We start from the raw sequence: 20,126 nt of genomic DNA, 5'->3' as shown, positions 1-20,126 counted from the left end.
TGTTTCTCTTCCCTATGTGTGCTCCTGCCTGCATCAGTGGGGATGAATTGTGTATATGCAACCCTCTTATTTGAAGTGATAATATGAAAGCTCGTCTTCATAATAAAAATTATAATAATAAAATTTAGGACTTGAAGAGACCTTTCTGGCATAAACTACCTGTGTATCAGAGTGGTTTATACTCTGTAATAGCTGGTAGCTAATGTTGTGGAATGAGGTTTTTCCACAGCAGCTATTTTTGTTGACTTTTCTTTAAGCTACTTGGCACTGTGAACTCTTGAAGATACTTTCACTTAGCAGAATTTTTGTTTTGATTCCTAAGAGCAGCAAAAAACCACCCTTGAACTATGGCAGAATCCATGGTGTAAAAGATTTTCAAAACCAAAATGCTGCCAGGACTGGCTGTAATAAACCAGGGAATTCATTAGAGTTCAGCTTTGTGTAGCAGGCTGTGCTTCTACGAGTGCATATAAATCTGCAAAGTGCTACTCTTCTTTTTTGTTTACCTGCTGATGTTGCAGAGACAGCACATTATTGGAAATTCTTGAGTGCTGTCACAAAATACGTAAGTATGAATTTTCTGAGTCTCATTACCTGTTGCTAATGCTCTTTTGAGCAACTCCTAGTTGAAAAATTAAGACTCACGTTGCTCCCTCTTGCTCTGAATTTGGATCTGGATCAGAATATTAAATATTTTGGAATTCAGATGTGCACGGATGAAAGGTTTTGATTCAGACTACTAATAGTATTATTAATTTAGCTTGAAGCTAATGAAATAATTATTAATGTGAACTGTGAATTTGCTAGCTGTTTGCCTCACTTAAGCTTTTGACTCAACCCTGCCGATTTTGCACCAAGTTTATGAGAGTCCTTGGCGTGGACGTGCTGGTGGATATAGGACCTACTGTGAAAAGCAGTTGTGCTCCTCAGCTGTTAATTCAGTTGCAATGCCTGGAGAAACCTTTTCCTTTTTGGGACGGGAAAACATTTCTGTTTGGTTGCTGGCCCATTTGTATGTGGCAGTACCGTTTTACTGTAGTTGCCAGAGATATTAGAGCTAGATGAGATCCCCTGTTTAATCCCCTCCCTACTCCCTCGGAGACTGTGACACACAAGGAAGGTTTAGGTAAATGACTGCTGGTACAGATTCTCAAAACTCATCTGCCTTTGTGGGAAGCTTGATGGAGATGACCTTGTAAGTAAAGGTCAAGAAAAGTCTTTTAAAATTCTCTTTGGGTGGCCTTGCTCATGCAACACTCCTTCATCCTTTCAAATGCATCCCTTTGCCTTTGAGCTAGCCATGCTGTGAGATGCCTCAGTGTCCACTTGGGTTAATGGGCTCTCTCAGGGAGTGAGTTATCTGAGCTCTTTTTGCTGCTGATATCTCAGATCTTCTGAAAGGTGAGAGTCTCAAGTGATGTAGGGATCTTCTTGCCCATGCTCCTTTCCCAAGGGAACCATCCAGTGCACACTCTCCTCTGCCAGCCACCTCTGGCCTCTGCTGATGCTGCAGGCGTGAGAGAGAGATTTACTCCTCTTTGGGCCCTGGAATTCAGCTCATTCTTGCCAGATAAAACCGTGGTATAGGTGTCTTGGGTTTGCGTAACAAGATTCTGGTAGTGAGGGAGCTATAGGGATGGTGTTTGTGAGAAGCTGGTAGAAGCTTCCCCCACGTCCAATGGAGCCCGTGGCAGCTGGCTCCAAGACAGACCCACCACTGCCCAAGGCCAAGCCCATCAGCCATAGTGCTAGCACCACTGTGATGGCCTATTTAAGAAGGGGGGAAGACTGCTGCACAACACCAGCTAGGAGAGAAGAATGAGAATATGTGAGAGAAACAGCCCTGCAGATGCCAAGGTCAGTGCAGAGTGAGGGGAGGAGGTGCTCCAGGTACCGGAGCAGAGATTCCCCTGCAGCCCATGGTGAAGACTGTCCCCGTGCAGCCCATGGTGAGGCAGGCTGTCCTTGGGCATCCCATGGAGGTTAATGGTGGAGCAGATATCCACCTGCACCCCACGAAGGATCCTACGCTGGAGCAGGTGGACGTGCCTGAAGGAGGCTGTGACCCCATGGGAAGCCCAGGCTGGAGCAGATTTGCTGGCAGGACTTGTGATCCCATGGGGGACCTACACTGGAGTAGTCTATTCCTGAAGGACTGCACCACATGGAGAGGACCCACACTGGGGCAGTTTGTGAAGAAATGCAGCCCCCAGGAAGGACTCACATTGGAGAAGTTTGTAGAGAACTGTCTCTTATGGGAGTGCCCCCGTGCTGGAGCAGGGGAGGAGTGAGTGGCAGAATTGTGTGATGTACTGACCAAACCCACATTCCCTGTCCCCCTGTGCAGCTTGAGGGGAGGAGGTAAAGGGTTTGGCAGTGAAGCTGGGCAGGGAAGAAGGGAGGGGTGGGGGGGAAGGTGTTTTAAGATTTGGGTTTATTTCTCATTACCCTACTCAGGTCTGATTGGCAGTAAGTTAAATTAATTTCCCTGTGTTGGGTCTGTTTTGCCTACGATGGTAATTGGTGAGTAATCTCCCTGTCCTTATCTCAACCCATGAGCCTTTTGTTGTATTTTTCTTCCCTGTCCAGCTGAGGAGGGGAAAGTGCTAAAGCAGCTTGGTGGGCACCTGCCATCCAGCCAAGGTCAACCCACCACAGCTCGTTCTTGCCAGATGAAGCCATGGTGCAGGAAACCCTGGTTTTCAGTAACCTGAGTTTGTGGTTCTGTATGTTTTCCATTTATTTTACTTGAGGATTGCAGAAAAACACCTGCAGAATGCACTGGGACTGAGGGTGTAACGTTCATTATTTCCTTGGCAAATCTATAATTTCCAACCAGTCTTCGTAAGAAAAGATCTATCTCAATATATGTATTGCACATGTTTAAAAAAACCAACCCTTATCTTATTGAATATTACTTAAAAAAATTAAGAAAAATGATTGAGAGTTTGCCTTGTGAGTGCAAGCAAAACTTTTGTCTTCCACATCAGGAGCAGAAGGAGTGTTACAAATATTTGTCCATTTTTTGCCACTTTTCCAGCAGTTTTACCAGATGGGATGGGTTGTTCTATATGAAGATGCCCTATATCTTAGCAAATTGTTTTTTAAGGAGCAGTGAAAGAGAAGGAAAATGACTCCTTTTGTGTTTAGGCAGTACAGGCTATCGCAGCTTCTAATGAAATGGATATTGGTTTTTCATTCACTGCAAAGTGACCTCCTGCAGCTCACTGACCCAGAGGTCCCATGTGCTAACAGCAGACCATTACAACTAAAGGGATGGACGCCCATCACAGTGATTGCTATTCTCAGTGGTTCTACTAAACCAGTTTGGGATGTCTAGCATAGTCTACAAAAGAAGTCGTTCTTCTCTCTCCAAAGCCTTTCCAGCGTCTTGCCATGCTCTTAGGAAATGGGATTGAATCCTGCAGTGTTTTTCCAGGTGATTTCTTCTGTGAACCAGCAAGCTCCATCATTCATTGGTTTGAGGAAATAGTAATAAAAGTTGTAGCTGAGGAGGAGAGTGCTCCTGTTTACCTACAGTTCTCACAGAAGTAGAAGCTTTGAAATCCAAACAAAATCTGCTCATCCCCTGCCTCACACGCATTCTCTGGTTTCTGTTCTGAATTCCTTTGAGCTTAAAAATGAAAACTGAGTTCTTTTTGACTCATGGAAAACCTGCTGGAAGCTAAAAGCAAAGTTACTTCAAATGAGGGAGAAGAGAAATTTTTTTTCATTCCTCTTTATGTAAATATTAATGTCATTTGGGTGCATCCCTTGGATTTTTACCTTTTTCATGTTGTAACTTTTGGGTCTCTGCAAGTTTTTTTCCAATGTAAGGGTCTTTTGGATCTTTTGGGTCTCCCTGATAGGGGAGTTTGCAGGGAGAATGGCAGTCCTCTCATCACTTACTGTTAAAGTGTATCAGTATCTGCCTCCTTGGCAGAAGCCTTTGTCTCTAGACCCAGTATTTCAAGTAGCAAAACTTTGGATGAGATGAGATTACAGAGTTTAATTCAGTACATATATATATATATGGTTGAAGAACAGCTCTGCAAAAATGCCACAGAAGCTTAACTGGTGAGATTATTCCTTCACTGAAGACTTCCTTGTCTGTCATTTTTGGGAAGAACACTTGTTTTACTTTTCAGTTATTCCTATTTCAGGCAAAATTTGGTATTCTTTCACTTCAGCTGAAATGAACGTAGGACATTAGGTAACAAAAAGCTAGAGTTGTATTGAAGGCTAAAGAAAAGTGACTGGGGGTGGCTGAAAAGTTGCAAGTTCCCATATACAGGTACAGCAGAAGATTGTGCAGTGGAGGAGGAAAACACCTGCCACATCCGTGTCAGCATGTTGCTGGTGCTAATGCTTGAGGGTATTTATATAACAGCGTGAAGTCAATTTGAAACTCACTTTGTGCTTGCAGATTATAGATGCTCTTTTTTTCTGAATGCCTTTTGAAGAATTGACTGTTACTTAAGGTTATTGGTCTTGCTTGAGTAGAAAGACATAAAGTTATGGTACTTAAATTAAAATTTATCTAGCAGTGGGGCAGAGCTCTGGTAGCTGTGTCATTCCAACATGGTGTCACTTAATGGCAGTTTCCCTGTGTGAAGTGTTCTCCTGGGTGCTCTGCATTTCCTGCACATAACTTGTGGAGTTTCATATTTCTTGTAAGCAGCAAGATGCTTTTTTTCCAGTGGGTTTCTTTTAAAGTGCTTTGTTGCTGCCATCCCACTTTCCTTGTCACCTGTCACATCTGAGAGACTGGGGAGGGACTATATGTTATCCACACTTTCTTTTTAATTATCATGCACCTTTCTTATAATAATTTCTTTTCTGCTTTGGGATTCTGTTTATTATTACTGCCATCCTACTAGGATACTCATCAAAACCATGTTCAGTTGTCTGTAAGGTAGATGAATTAGAAGAGGTGTATGTTTTGAGATGGGGGAAAGGATAGGGAAGGCAATGATGAAAAAAGGAGGAATCCAAAAAGGAAATTATTTTGCAATTCAGATAACCGTGATGGGAGAGCAAGAGGTGATTCTGATGATATCATGGGGGTGGAGAGCAAGAGGCAGGATGGAGACAAGACTTATGAGAGAGAAAAAAACCAATGTGGTCAACTGCTCTATTGAGCTTTCCATCCTGAGTCTGCCAGGGACTTAAAACTAAGTGCAAACTGAGGTCAAAGAGTGTATGTCAGCTCTCAGGACCAGGGCATGACTCTGAGTAAGCCACACAGGCTCATGTGTATTTAACATACGTGATTAAGCCATTGGAAATACGTTCGTCACACTGAACATCTTGTATTCCATGCTCCAGCCTGGGATACTTACTCATTTTCTCTTGTGTTTCTATGACTAGTTCATTTGGAATAGAGGTTTTTCATAGCAAGAAACTGTTTCTTGATACATTTTCCTAGCACCTAACTCAGCAGCAGCCCTGTCGTTCCTAGTACATCAGCTGGTCGTAGCAGGATTCTTCCAGCTGCTACTTCCCAACAAAGTTAAGATCAGGTGAGAATGAGCTGTGGTTGTAGTGCATCAAATTTCATTTTTGTTTGCTTTTTTCTTTCCTTAAGCCTGGTATTTGAGAGGTGCATGGGCATTTAGTTCTGGATCTTTTCCATAGCATATTTAATTTTTGTTTACTGTTTGCTTTGAAGAGAGGGTGGGAAATTAAACTGATAGGTATGGAGAATGAAGAACTGTCACCTTGGATGGAGGTCTGAAATAATCTGACAGTTTTTGGCATGAGACCAGGGTGACAGGAAATAAATGCCAAAAAACCCCAAAACAAACACCAAAAAAGCTCACCAAAAAAAAGCCAAACAAAAAAACCACACACACACATCCCAAACTCTCCAGAATTACTGGACAATGCATGTAGTTCTGAATAATTTGAGTAAAAAATTTGATAAGTAAACAAGGCAGAAAATACTAGGGAGGATACATCACGCATTTTTGTACAGAGAGATTAATTACTCTGTAACAGTCTGGTTAAGAGGTGCAAAGTGTACTTTTCCTTAAATCCTGGCTCTGGCACAAACCAGCAAGACTCCTCGTTCTGCCCATGGGACAAAGGCACAAGTATGTTGCAATTGCAGCCTCTGTGTCCTGAGTGCCACAAAGGGACAAAATTATTTTTTTAATCCACTGAAGTAAATGGATGTGGAGGTGAACTGAGTACAGAAATTAAGGTAAAATAAATTACTTTCCATTCATTTGAGGCATATTTTATAACTAGAGCTATTTATGGCTTTTTGTGACAGAGATTGTAATAATCTAACAATAATTGCCTTGTGGGAAAAACAGGAACAAATTAATCTGAATTCTTCAGCATTTGATCCTTGTGCAATAGATAGTAGAAAGATAAAACTGTTACGCAACAACACTGTAGTAGTCGAGCTGGGTTTTTTATTTCATGGCAGATAACTGTAAGGGAAACTAGATGACATGTATTATGACATACCATTTAGCCACGGAGATGTAAGCTGGCATCAAAGCTTGTTTGGGAAACTGGGGTCCTTGGGAGCAGGAAGAAAAGAGGAGTTTCTGACAAATAATATCAGAATTCTTCTCGGTTCCTCAGAACAGGTCTAAGGTTGTTGTAGAGAGGTCTAGCACTTCATTACACTGCAAAGCATGTGCTGAAATCCATGTGTCTGAAAAATGTATTGTAATTCTTAGCCTTTCTTTGGTCACTGTCATATAATAGGATCATTATAGAATGGTTTGGGCTGGAAGGGACCTTAAAGATCATCTAGTTCCAACTCCCCACCATAGGCAGCGTCACCTTCCACTGGACGAGGTTGCTCAAAGCTTCATCCAGGCTGGCCTTGAACGCTTCCAGGGATGGGTCATATGAGGTCAGCCTCTCATTAGACAGTCAGGCTTGTGCTTTTAGTAATGTATTGACTCTTCTTTGACCTCTTCTTACAGTTAGCTGCTCAGTTTGGTACATGGTAAGAGCTTTAGCAAAACACGATTGAAGTTAGCCTTTTATTTTGTCTTTATTACTATCCTGAATTACGTTTAGCAGGTTTTTGGTTTTTTTATGTTAGAATCACTCTGTTCTTATAAGAACTGTTCTCACCATCGCACACATTATCTCCACAGAGGAGCAAAATGCAGTCAACACTGAGGGCAGGAGCTGTCTTTCTGCATTGCTGGTGATTCCAGGGTGGTTTGGGGAGCTGGCAGATGGCTTGTGCTCACCAGAGTCCTTCCCTCCCTGCTCAGACTTTTGTAGCTCTGTTTTTTATGTTTAACCTTATTTATCCAGTATAAATGATGATTCAGGCAATTCTCTTTCACATCCCCCCAGAGTTTATTGCTGCTGCCAAAACAGGAGTTATAGCTGACACAACAGCATGGTTCCTTTATTATTATTTTAATTATTTTTCTTCTGTTTTTTTCAATTCTTCATTTTGGCATTCTGTGCTGTTTTGCCCCTCCTACAAGGCTTTCACCTATTAGATTATTTTGTTAAATGTTCCTCTTGTCTTCTCTGGGGTTTGATTCGCAGTTCCAGACATTTTCAAATTTAACTTGAGGTTCCCTGAAAGTTTACAGGTTCCTTTCTCATCAGAGTCAAATGGCTAACTTTGAAAACAAAAATACTGTGGATCATACTTGTTCTTCAGTACTTCCTCCAAACAGTATTTACCTTTTCCCCCTAATATTGGTGTGTCCAAGCATGGCACCTTCTGTTTTCTGCACTCAGAACTAAACACTTTTAGAAAACATTGACAAAATGTTCTGTGCTTAGGAAGCCAGTTGGGACTTGCCTCCTCATTTAACTCTTCAGGTTAAAATTAGACCTCTTCTTACAAGTTTCAGTTCTTTGTCCAATTCCAAACAGCCAGGTGATCTGCATGGAAAGTATAAATTTGGGAGAAAAAAACAAAAAATGACCAGTAGTAACAGAATCTTAATCTCATAAAATTCTAAGTGGTGTTCTTAAGATAGATTTGGAACTATTAAGTTGCAGTGCTCTAGTGAATTGAAGTGTTGGACTGTAATGCATACCAGCAAAGGCAATGTTGCATATTAAGGTCTCTGCTGTCTTGCAGCTTTACACTGGTGAAGAATTAGCATAACACCTTCTCAAAGAGCTTCAGCAGCTAGATCCACACTTACTTGTAGTCAATTGAAAGTTTTTTTGCTTTCTGAGGAAAGTCCTGCAACACCAAATGTCTCAAACATTCGAGTAACTTCTATTAAGGAGGAGCCACCCAAAACACTGGGATCCTCCAGCTTATTTTTAAAATCTCAACAATAAATAATTCACACGGTATGAAGATGTCTGGAGAAGCACTACCACTTCTTGGCAGTCTGTGTTGTTTCAAATTATCTGTTATTCTCACTGTGCTTTAGCACAGGATTGATTGCCTAATTGGTTATGTGATAACCATTTAGACATATGACCTTGTTTAATCCTTCCCCAACATATTAAATTGCTAGATAATTAACAGGATCTGAGGCTTTCCATAATCTTCATGATGCCTACACAGGCATAAGGATAAGTGTATTTGTGTCTGAAATCATGAAAGGAAAAAACATTCATGTTGCTGAATTTTGTGTGGATTTTATTTTTCAGTATGGTTCATGTTATTCTTTTCTTTCCCTTTTTAGGTATTACATAGAAATGGCTTTATGGATCTGGACACTGAGCATTTTGAGCTGGTTTGGTGTCACCTTATCCAGAAATGAGGAACTGAATTTTTTTCAGAGTTCTACAGAGCTAAATCATCTAACAGTGGATAATGACACTGGGATAATCTATTTGGGAGTGGTAAATGCTCTGTATCAGCTTACAGAAAACCTGGATGTAATAAGGTCTGTAGAAACAGGTCCAAGAAAGGACAACAAAAAGTGCACACCTCCCATTGATGAAAATCAGTGCAAAGAGGCAGTACTGACTGATAATTATAACAAACTGTTGTTGCTGAACAAGGCGGATAAAACAATTGTGGTGTGTGGAAGCCTTTTTAAGGGAATCTGTGCCATCAGAGATCTAGAAGACATTAGCAATGTGAAGCATTATGTAGACAGTAGTGGAGAAAAATCTTTTGTAGCAAGCAACGACGAGAATGTATCAACTGTGGGATTGATCACTTCCTTGAATAACGACCGAGTGCTGTTTGTTGGGAAAGGGAATGGACCAAATGATAATGGGATAATAATCAGCACTCGGCAGCTCTACGACAGGGACGGGAAAGACATTTTTGAAATGTATACAGACTCAGCAGCTGTTAAGTCAGCTTATCACTCATCAAGCACGCAACAATTTGTGGCAGTCTTTGAGGATAAAAATTACGTTTATTTTATTTTTAATCAGCAAGAAAAACAGCCTGTCAATAACCGGACACTGATTGCACGTCTGTGCAAAGATGATGCCCATTATTATTCCTACTTTGAAATGGACTTGGGTTGCAAAGATGATGATGGTGCCTATGACCACTGTCATTCTGCTTACGTCACTACTCCAGGAGAAGAGCTGGCTGAAAGCATGGCTCAGCAGAGACAAACTACGGATACTTTCTCAGATGACAAAGTTCTTCTTGCACTCTTCAGCAAAGTAAACAAAGATAACGGCTCTCTAAAATCTGCCATGTGTGTGTTTTCCTTGCGGCACATCAACGAAAAGATGGAAAAAAACCGAAACGATTGCTACACTAAAAAGAATACCAGCTCATTTTACAAACTTTTCTCAGCAGAAAACCCGTGTGCATCACATGGACTGGTAATATCAGTATCAGTTTTAGAATCTGTGTTAGAATCAGTGGAAAATATACAACTGCATATTTTGGGGTGGCTTTGAGCTAAACTATAGTGAGATCAGATGACTGAGAACTGAATAGCTGGATTCACTATAGAAATGGAATGTGGTTGGGGGGATTGCAGAACAGGTCAAGCAAGAAACGACAGTCATAATTTTGAGTCCTTTAAAAAAGGTTTGATGTTTTCTTAAAGTCTTCTTAAAAAAAGATTCATTTTCTGAAAGATGAGTATTGGTTCATAAATGCATTTCATGTAAAGGGTTCCTTCTGGTATGGAAGTTACTAAATCAAATGCAGTGATTTGTTGTGCCCACGATCATCTTCCAGATGGTCACTACAGACAAGTCTGGTCTCAACCACCATACTTACAGTGTTTCTAAATGGTATTAAGAATCTTGTAGGTGATATCTGCAGTTCAGTGTTGTTTCTCACCTGGATTTGAATTTTCAGATAGTTGGAAATACACGTTTCTTATATTGGTGTTCATATTTTGCTCTGGTTCAAAATAATTCCAGAGCATGATGGCCATCTTCTTTTTATGGCTTGTCATTACCTTGCTACCTTGGCTATAAGGTTTTTGGAGGCCACTGTTACACCCCTCCAGATACTGTTCTTCAACTTATGACTATGTCTCTGAGAGGCAGTTTCCAGCATCTCTGTTGAATTTATGATGTTCTTCCCCACACGACCCTATTCCCAAGCCCTACTTGGGCATGCCATTCATTACTGCAGCCAACCCTAAACTGGCTTGAGAAATTGAATCATCTTAAAAATAACTCAGCCAGCTTTTAAGGAGGATGTCTTAATTCCCCAACCTGAGCAAGCTACGGACTTGCATAAGCAGTTGTTTGATCACAGCTTGAGAAGTGGTGTGCTGCAGTCCAGGGGCAGGAGTGAACAGCTGAAGAGATGGGGCATGGGAGTACCTCATGTTGGTATTGACCCATAACCCACACAGTAGGTCACTAGCACTGATAAGAAGCCAAAAGAACACTTTTCTGTTCCAGACACCAGCTCATTGCAGTACCCTGCATCTGAGATGAGCATCAAAGTTAGAAATCCTGAATGTGACAAGCGGAGTAGCTGTGGCTTCCGGCAAAAAGGAGGTGTGGATTTCAGATCAGAAACACAGTCTTGTTACCAAATATAGCAGGAAAGGCAAGGTGTGAATGAACTTCCTTCTGGTGGCACTCCCTGCAGCTCAGGATTAAAGCATAGTGAAGAGTGAATGTGTTGAAGTTCTCAAGACAGTTGCCAGTGGGTTGCTTTTTTATGGATAACAGCGAATTAAGAAACAAAATAGCATTAAAAAAAAAGTCTTCAACATAAAATTGGTCAATCTAATCTATATGACATGTTCATTTTAATTAAACAAACTGGTTACTTTTTAAACCGTGCTGCTATAATGAAATAAAAACAAAACAAAAAAAAATGCTCTCCCCATGTCTCCTGGAAAGCGAAAGCATTGAAGCAGTTTGAAATTAGCAGGCTGCTTTCTGATTGCTGCCTTCTGGCTGGGGGAAAATGGCCAGACAATCCATTTCTCTTTCTACTCCTCTATGTCTGAAGGGTATTATACTGTCTGGTAATAGGGTTGCACTTCATTCTTAGCTAGGAATTAGTGATCTGAATGTTTAACACCGCTCTGTATTCCTGTTCCTTATTAGAATGCAAGCAAAAATTTCCCCTGTGGCTCCGAACACTTGCCGTACCTTTTGGGAAGTAAGAATGGTGTTATAGAGAAGCCGGTACTGCAAAAAGAAGGGATGAATCTTACGGCTGTCACTGTGGCTGTGGAAAATGGGCATACCGTGGCCTTTCTGGGAACGTCGGATGGTAAAATTCTTAAGGTAACAAACTAGACTTAAAAGACTGGAAGGTGTTTAAAAGGTCGTGAACCATAGTGTAGCATACTTCTACTCTAAAAGTAAATGGGATTTATAAGATTGCATACCAGGAGCAAATTCTCTTGGAGCTTGGTATATTTAATTTCAAAGAAAAAACACATTATTTCTGATGTACCTCAGCTATCCATTTCACGGATTGAATTAGCATCACCTGAATGACACTTTTCCCAGAGGACATCTATTCAAGCCCATACTAGTTTAAGAGCAAGTTTTCATTTTGTAATCATTCTGGCCATTCAGTGGATAGTGATGGCAAAACCCAAGCTGGAGTTCTACTAAATTCTGACTGTGTGGTGTGGGGCTCAAGGGTTCACATGTTTGTGGTGTTAAAATGTCAAGACTGAAACGCCAAACACCTTCTTTTGCTTAAAGGGGAATGACGGCCATGTGCCACTACATGGTTTGAAATTTGAAGCTAAAACTGTTGGTTACCATAAGGGAAGACAATAAATTTGAATACCTTCAAGTGGAAAGGCTCCAAAATGAGGATTTAAATTTTACAGTGCTAAAATAAACCATTATTTACAAAAAAAGATATAAATAATAGCTGTTGTAAGCATTGAGCAGTTTCTTTTCATGGTTTTTATGCTTTGCTTTCTGCTTTTGATGCAGTGTACTTCAAACTGAAATGTTTTCCCTAATGTGAATTTGTGAATTTGAGTAAACACAGGATTTTCATTAATCATAGAATCATAGAATCACTTAGGTTGGAAAACACCCTTAAGACCATTGAGTCGAACTATTAACTTCACACTACCCAGTCCCACCGAAGGATGAACCCAAGTGCCACGCCTATATGTCATTTAAATACCTCCAGGGATGGTGACACAATCACTTCCCTGGGCAGCCTGTTCCAATGCTTGAGAACCCTTTCAGTGAAGAAATTTTTCTAATATCCAACCTAAACTTCCCCTGGCACAACCTGAGGCTGTTTCCTCTCATCTCATTGCTTCTTACCTGGCAAAAGAAACTGACACTCACCTTGCTACAGCCTCCTTTCAGGTATCAGTACAGAGTAGTAAGGTCCCCCCGAGTCCCATTTTTCAAGGCTAAACAACGCCAGTTCCCTCAGCTGCTCCGTATAAGACTTGCTCTCTGTACCCCTGACCAGCTTCGCTGCCCTTCTCTGGACACGCTGCAGCATCTCAACATCTTCCTTGCAGTGAGGGGCCCAGAACTGCACACAGTATTCGAGGAGCAGCCTCACCAGTGCCCAGTACAGGGGGACAATGGCTTCCCTGGTCCTGCTGGCCACGCTGTTTCTGATACAAGCCAGGATGCTGTTGGCTGCCTTGGCCACCTGGGCACACTGCCGGCTCATGTTCAGCTGGCTGTCAACCAGCACCTCCAGGACCTTTTCCACTAGGCCACCTTTCCCTTTTTCCAGCCACTCTGCCCCAAGCCTGTAGCGCTGCGTGGGGTTGCTGTGACCCAAGTGCAGGACCCGGCACTGAGCCTTGTTGAGCCTCCTACCGTTGGCCTCAGCCCATCGGCCCAGCCTGCCCAGACCCCTCTGCAGAGCCTGCCTGCCCTCAAGCACATCAACACGCCCCGGCCCAGCTTGGTGTCATCTGCAAACTTCCTGAGGGTGCCCTCGGTCCCCTCATCCAGATCCTTGATAAAGGCATTAAACAGGGCTGGCCCCAACACTGAGCCCTGGGGAACGGCACTTGTGACCGGCCACCAGCCAGGTGTAACTCCATTCGCCACCACTCTCTGGGCTCGGCCAGCCAGCCAGTTTTTCACCCAGGGGAGGACATGCCTGTTCAAGCCATAACGGCCAGTTTCTCCAGGAGAATGCTGTGGGAAATGGTGTCAAAGACTTTACTAGAGTGCAGGTAGACAACATCCACTGCCTTTCCCTCATCCACTGAGTGGGTCACCTTGTCCTAGAAGGAGATGAGGTTCAGTAAGGAGGACCGCCTTTCGTGAACCCATGCTGACTGGGCCTCATCAGCTGGTTGTCCTGTACATGCCACGTGATGGCACTCAGGGTGATTGGCTCCATAAACTTCCCCAGCACTGAAGTCAGGCTGACAGGCCTGTTCTTCCCTGGATCCTCCTGCTGGCCCTTCTCGTAGATGGGCGTCACATTTGCTAACCGCTCCTGGGACCTCCCTGGTTAGCCATGACTGCTGATGAATGATTGAAAGTAGCCTGGGGAATGCATCCATGAGCTCCCTCAGTACCCTTGGGTGGGTCCCTTATGGCCCCATAGACTTGTGTGTGTCTAAGTGGTGTGTAGTGTCTAAATGGTCTTTAACCATTTCCCCGTGGATTAGGAGGGTTTCATTCTGCTCCTCATCCCTGTTCACCAGCTCAGGGGGCTGGTTACCCAGAGGACAACTGGTCTTGCTATTAAAGACTGAGGCAAAGAAGGCATTAAGTACCTCAGCCTTTTCCTCATCCTTTGTCACTATGTTTCCCCCAACATGCAGTAAACCACAGATGGAGGGTCTCTTTAGCCCTCCTTTTGTTGTTAATGTATTTATAAAAACATCTTATTGTCTTTTACAGCAGTACCCAGATATAATGATATTTGGGGAAGAAAAGGAAAATTAATTACCTTTCTTTCTTCCATGAAACAGGTGTTCCTGTCATCCACTGCAACTGAGTACAGCTCTCTTACTATTGAGCTAAACAAACCCATAAAGAATGATCTGGTCCTTGACCAAACCCAAGAAAATCTGTATGTGATGACTACAGACAAGGTAATGTGTCCTGCTTGCATTAAGGACCAGGTCTGCTTTCACTTTCTCTGCAACTGTAGCTTTGTAATTTGTAAATTTCCCAGTTGTTTCTGGAAATTGCCCTGTTTGGTGGGGCTCCCCCTGCTCTGTGTGTATGAAGAACTTTCTCAAGTCTAAGCTCATGGACTAGATTGTTATGACTTGGAGAACTTACATCTGTGATTCTTAATATCTGTGATTCTTAGTAATTGGAAATGGGAAGTGAGTTCACCTCTGAAGCTCTCTTCTGGGGTGTGTGAGAAGGGAGAAGTTCAGATGTTTGGCACCAGCATGCTGCAGGGTCAGGCAGCCCTAGCACTTAGTGTCGTGGTGTCTATGGAGTGCCAGTGGATGCTTCAGCTGCCATCAGTCCTTTTCAAGAATACTTCAGGATTTGGGATGCTGGGGGCTGACATAATAGCATTTAAACATCTGTAAAACCACCAGGAGTTTTCATGGGTCTTGCTGTCAAAAACTAAGAAGCAATGCAGAGCATTACAACTTTGGAAAACACTTTTTTTTCAAGCTGCTGCTATAACTGAGCAAGTGCAGCAGGAAAGGTTTGGTGGACTTTGCTACAAAAGGCACAGCCAGTCTTTTCTAGGTTCCCCTTCTCTGTACTGATGGGTGAGGCACAATGGATTTTTGTAAAGAAAGGAAGAAAAAAAAAGCAAGTAGGAGATGAGAGGGGTACCAGATTTCTCCTTCACCTCCAGCTGTAACCCTCTTCTGACACTTCTTTTTGTGGTGGCTGGAGCTGCCAGCCTCAGACGCATGGTTCAGCAGCTCTCCAGGACAGGATGGGTGACAGGCTGCAACTATCTCCAGCTCTGACAGTGACACGGAATGGGACGTGGGAGACGCTGTGGCAGCAGTAACACAGGGAGAATGGGGGGCTGTGAAAGCAGGGTATTTGGGGAAAACAGTAGGAGAAGAATGTTCTCTGTTTTGTAAAAGGATTAATATGAATTCCTGCCACGGGAATGTTATATTCTAGCTGAAGGTTTTCAGGCTAGAAGCCACATTGGAAAAAGTGCCAGATAAACGACTGATAAAGCATTTAATATGGCTGTGTGAGAGAGGTTTCCTCGGGTTTGGTGGGGTTTTTTTGAGTAGTTGATACTTTTCTCATTTGGCTTCTGTTCAGATTTTGAACAGAACTCCAACCTTCAGTGTTGTCCACAAAAGCCTGGGTGGCCTGGCACCCCATTTGACAAGCTGGCACATTGCTTAAAAGCCCATGAGGTCCCAGCCAGGCTGTGGCACGAGCTGCTGAGCAGTGTAAGAGATGGCAGCAACCTTGAAGGAAGATAAGCTTTCTGGTGACACACTTCTTGAACTGGTAGAATTTAGAAAGGCCACAGAAAAAATTTTCAGAGAAATATAATTGCATCTCTACAAAGTGTTTGAATTCAGAAAGCTGCCAATTTCTTCCAAAGAAAAGATTTCAATTTAATTTTTTTTCCAAGTAGCTCTCATAGACACTGTAGTTTCTGAATAATGTGAATAATAGTTTTCTTTTACAAAACCTGTTCAGCTTAAATATGAATAACTACAGTTGGGAGCTCTGTAATGGCATTACATTACTGTCATCTCCAGGAGTTAATTACAATGAGCAGCCCCACCCACTTTAGCAGCAGATGGAGAGGAGAGTGGGGGCCTTGGGAGCTGGGGGAAAGGAAGCGACGTAAGCGAGGGGAGAATGAATACTGAAACATGCACTTCTGGGTTAAGCACAGCTAAGAGTTGTGGGAATAGAGTTATCAGAAACCTGCCCTGGGAGTTAAAGTGGTTTAGAGTTATTTAAAATAAGGTAAACAATAAAGGGCAGGCTAGCTGTACTGACAGGCATACTTACTACTAAGCTACCTGGCAGATGCAGCCTGCCTCAGCATTTGGAAATGAACTGCTTGGGCTCTGTAAGCGTTTGAACAAAGTGAAAGTGATGATGTGGTGGGTGATAACTTCAAGCAGCCTTTAAAAAGAAATCAGTCTGAGAGAACTACAGGGAAGAACAATACAGGGGGTAAGAGCCATAGTGAGAAAGAAGCCCTTGCTTTCCTGTTTCACTTCTCCGTCTTTTCCTCCCAGTTTCTGCCACTGTATCAATAGCAGTGGGTTGTTTTTTGAGCAAATGCTTTCAAAAGTCGGCTCCCTCCTCCCCATTCATCTCCCAGAGCTTGGGCAGAGATCAGGAGAAGCCCCTTGCAGCTTCTTGGGCGGCTTGGAAAGGAGCATAGCACCCCTGCTGTGCTCACACTGGTTCATTACAAGTGAACAACACTGGTAGGATCCCAAATTCCTTATGGTACGTACCATGCTGGGAGGAAAGCAGAAGCCTGTAGCAGTCACCTACCATGATCACTAGCTTATGTGCTTGTTTTAGCTTCTACCACTCTCTTTGATTAAGAGTGCCAATTAGAAAATCTCTTCTCTGCATTTTGAAGCTGGCTGTAAATGGAGCTGCTTTTTTTAAAAAAAAATAATCTGTTAAGTTTACATAAAACTTGCAGAGACAGCAATCTCTAGGGCTTGTTTCTGCCTGCCCAAATTATGAAATAAATACTTTGTCATAAAAAAGCCATTCACTGGATATTAAATTACTCATGGGTACCACTTGGTGAAACAGAGTGCTAGTAGCCCATCTCCAGTTAGGCAAGAATCTTTGGAACAAGAGAAGGGAGAAAAGGTAAGCCTCTGTATTAATGAATGCAAGAGCACTACCCAATATTGACGTTTTCCTTAACTGAGTCAGCCTGAACTCTCTGAATGTGAAAGAAAAAGCCAAGTTCAGACTTTCAAAGTAGCTTTGTAATTGCCAGTCATTTTAATTGAGATTATAAGGTAGAAAAAAGAAAGCTCACATCTCAATGTTACTTTTGCTAGAGTTCTTGCTCTCTTTAAAAGTAAAACACAGTCATTGACTGAAAGATATATATCCCATTCTCCTCTGCACCATTTCAGCAGCGTAACTGAAAGAGATGGTTGTGTGCTGGCTCCTTTTTCTGAGCATTAAAGAAAGACAAAATTGTTTCTTCTCGGCACCAAAGGAAATCAAAACCAGAAGCTGTATATTTACTGGGAGACAGAGACATGAGAAGTGACGATGCTTTTTTCGCTGCTGATTTCTGTCATAATTATTTCCATTTTCTTTCATTAATGTATTGCATGGTGGAGAGTTACGCATGGAGAAGTGCAGTAACCCAAAGCACCCTGGCTGTCTCATACTTGCAGACTTTCTGAAACGCCTTTTCTGGCTAAAAGTGTCACTGATGGTTGCATTTCCAAACAATTTCATCTTCATGCAGTGATATGAGGGGATCTAGCCAGTACCAGGTAGCCTTTTGAAAGTATCCATCCTACAGTAGCTATTTCTTGAAAACAGAGCATTGTTGACGCAATTTCTGTAACGCAGATTTCCAGACGTAGCATAACTGGAGGAACTGAAAAGCTCAATTTTTGTAAGACTTGCTTATGATTCTTGATTATAACAATGTCCTATGTTACTTTAAAGAAAGATTAGAGAATATTGGAGTGAAAAAAAGCAGGAAAATTGTGTGAATTTGGACTTTATTAAGGGGGAAATAACCAGGCTCTGGTTTTGTATGTATTTCCTTAAAATCAAGCTGAGTTCTGGTCATAGTAATACAGGGTCAAGTCTGTACAACCCTGTCCACAAATGTTGGTGTCTCCTTGTGTTTTCTTCAGATTCGTTATGGTTTGCCTTACTTTTGGTTCTCCAGGTGCATCGGCTACCTGTGCAGGACTGCCACAAATATTCAGACTGTGAGAAGTGTGCTCAAGCAAGGGATCCGTACTGTGGCTGGTGTGTGAGAGAAGGCAGGTGAGTGCTGCTGGTGTTTTCTCAGGTGCAGGCAGTGGAATAGTGTAAATTTCGACACGTGCTGTGGGCTTCTGCTTGGCATAGTGATCCCAGCTCTTTGTACTTGGCCTTATGCTCCTGATAGTGATTTAATCTTATCACACAGACATTGATATCAATCTTGTGTGCACACAAATAAGTCCCCATTGACTTCTGCAGATTTGATTAGTTTGGGAAAATACATACTTCTGTGCTGCTACTGAAAATCAGTATACATCTTCTGACTGCATGTTCTATCACTCTCTGAACTGTAGAGTAAAATGTTTTCCCAGAAATTATGAGTGCTCCCTATTTAAAATCCAGAAAATACAGCATATATTTTAAGTACAGCAGAAAAGTGTCAAAAAGAACATGAAAGAAAAACCTGTTAATTTCTTAAGTATATAGCTCAAATGATGTTTTTATATAAACATCATCTATCAAGACATGGAGCTACACTGAACCCTTACCTAACTGTAGGAGAGCAGAAAGTGGCATTTGGTTAACTATCTGCAGAGGTTAACTGAATTAATATTCAAACACATGTAAACTAGGACAGCACTGAACAGCTCTGGTATGTCTCTTCTTTGCACTCTGCATTGATTGGAGTGGCATGAGGGAAGAGTGGTCCTGCAGCTCTCTTTTTGACTACTAAGTTAATTAACCCCTTGGCATGGGTGTTGGGAATTAGTGATTCTAAGTACTTGCTGTTGGAACAAAGGGGCTATTTAATTATAGTATGCAGATGAATTTCAGGCTTCTAGCTTCCTGTCTGAAAATGTGAACTGTCACATTAAGTTACCTATCAGCCTGATGTGTAGCCTAATATGGAGCACTGCAGAGAAACTTACACAGCACTTGCAGGTTTATGTAATACGCTGTAACTCGTCCAGCCTGTGTTTGCTGTGGGTGGAACCTGAGGATTTGGAATATACACCTCAAACTCCTCCTGGGCTGCTGGGAGTTGAAAGCTGTGTCATATATCGTACAAAAGGCAATTTTCCTTAGATTTCCCTTCAGGTTTCTGATATGATCATTGACCTCAATATCTCAAAATATTAATGGCCTCTGAGAACAGGCAAACGGGATTTTTTGCATTTGCTAGTATTTATTTCCAATGGGGAGAAAAAAAAGTGTTTAATTTCTAATGCTTTTCTTATCTGCAGCAAGTTCTGTCTCATGGTCACACACAGCACTTAATAGTGTGTTTAGGGATATGCTATATGAATGTAGACTCTGTATGTAAATTATATATTTAAGGGCAGTTTTACCAGAACTGTGCAGTAACTGCACTGTGTAAAGCCCCTGATGAGTTAATAGTCTTCTGCTACAGCAGCCAGAGATCCCACTGCATTTTCTCCTAAACTTTGCACAGAGTGGAAGGAATATGCATGAGACTGTCCCCACACACACACTTCAGCAAGCTTTTGTAGCCACATACACAGCTTCTGCACTGCTCTTCTTTCTGTCCTTCCTGTACTTGAGCTGGGAAAAGCTCTCAGGGGTTTCGGTGAGGCTGCACAACCACTGGTTGTCTTCCTGTAGCAGTAACAGTGCCCTGGCAGAGAGAGGTCTTAAAGTACTTACAGGAGTGAAATGAATGAAAACATTCACTACAAAAGTAACATTCCTAGTGCTGCAGCTTCACGGGAGCTTTCCACAAGCCCGGTGTCCCCAGCAATAATTCTCTGTTGCATTTTGCTCTCACAAGAGGGGTGTCTTATTACTGGCAACACGTAGGTGTCTGCCACTGGACTTGCAGAAAAAACAAACTGTGCCCACTCATTCAGGACTTTGTTATATATTACAATGAAGATTAATCAGCCTGGTTTCAGATG

The 20,126-nt window shown here is 42.2% G+C and overlaps 1 protein-coding gene across 4 annotated transcripts in view; it reads left to right on the top strand.

Moving 5' to 3' along the window:
- Window positions 1-20,126, top strand: part of PLXNB2 (plexin B2) — a 268,020-nt gene that overhangs the window by 176,731 nt on the left and 71,163 nt on the right. For all 4 annotated transcript variants that reach the window (XM_027782298.2, XM_055807634.1, XM_055807633.1 and 1 more), the window contains 4 exons: window positions 8,643-9,753; window positions 11,458-11,640; window positions 14,286-14,408; window positions 18,170-18,270. In XM_027782298.2, the coding sequence (XP_027638099.1) occupies window positions 8,656-9,753; window positions 11,458-11,640; window positions 14,286-14,408; window positions 18,170-18,270 (1,505 nt within the window). In that variant the 5' untranslated portion in view covers window positions 8,643-8,655. The remainder of the gene's footprint in view (window positions 1-8,642; window positions 9,754-11,457; window positions 11,641-14,285; window positions 14,409-18,169; window positions 18,271-20,126) is intronic.

Source organism: Falco peregrinus, chromosome 6, assembly GCF_023634155.1.
Source record: "Falco peregrinus isolate bFalPer1 chromosome 6, bFalPer1.pri, whole genome shotgun sequence".
In the NCBI taxonomy this organism is placed as follows: domain Eukaryota; kingdom Metazoa; phylum Chordata; class Aves; order Falconiformes; family Falconidae; genus Falco; species Falco peregrinus.
Note: the sequence above shows the minus strand (reverse complement) of the source record. Positions and strands in the feature narration are given on the sequence as shown.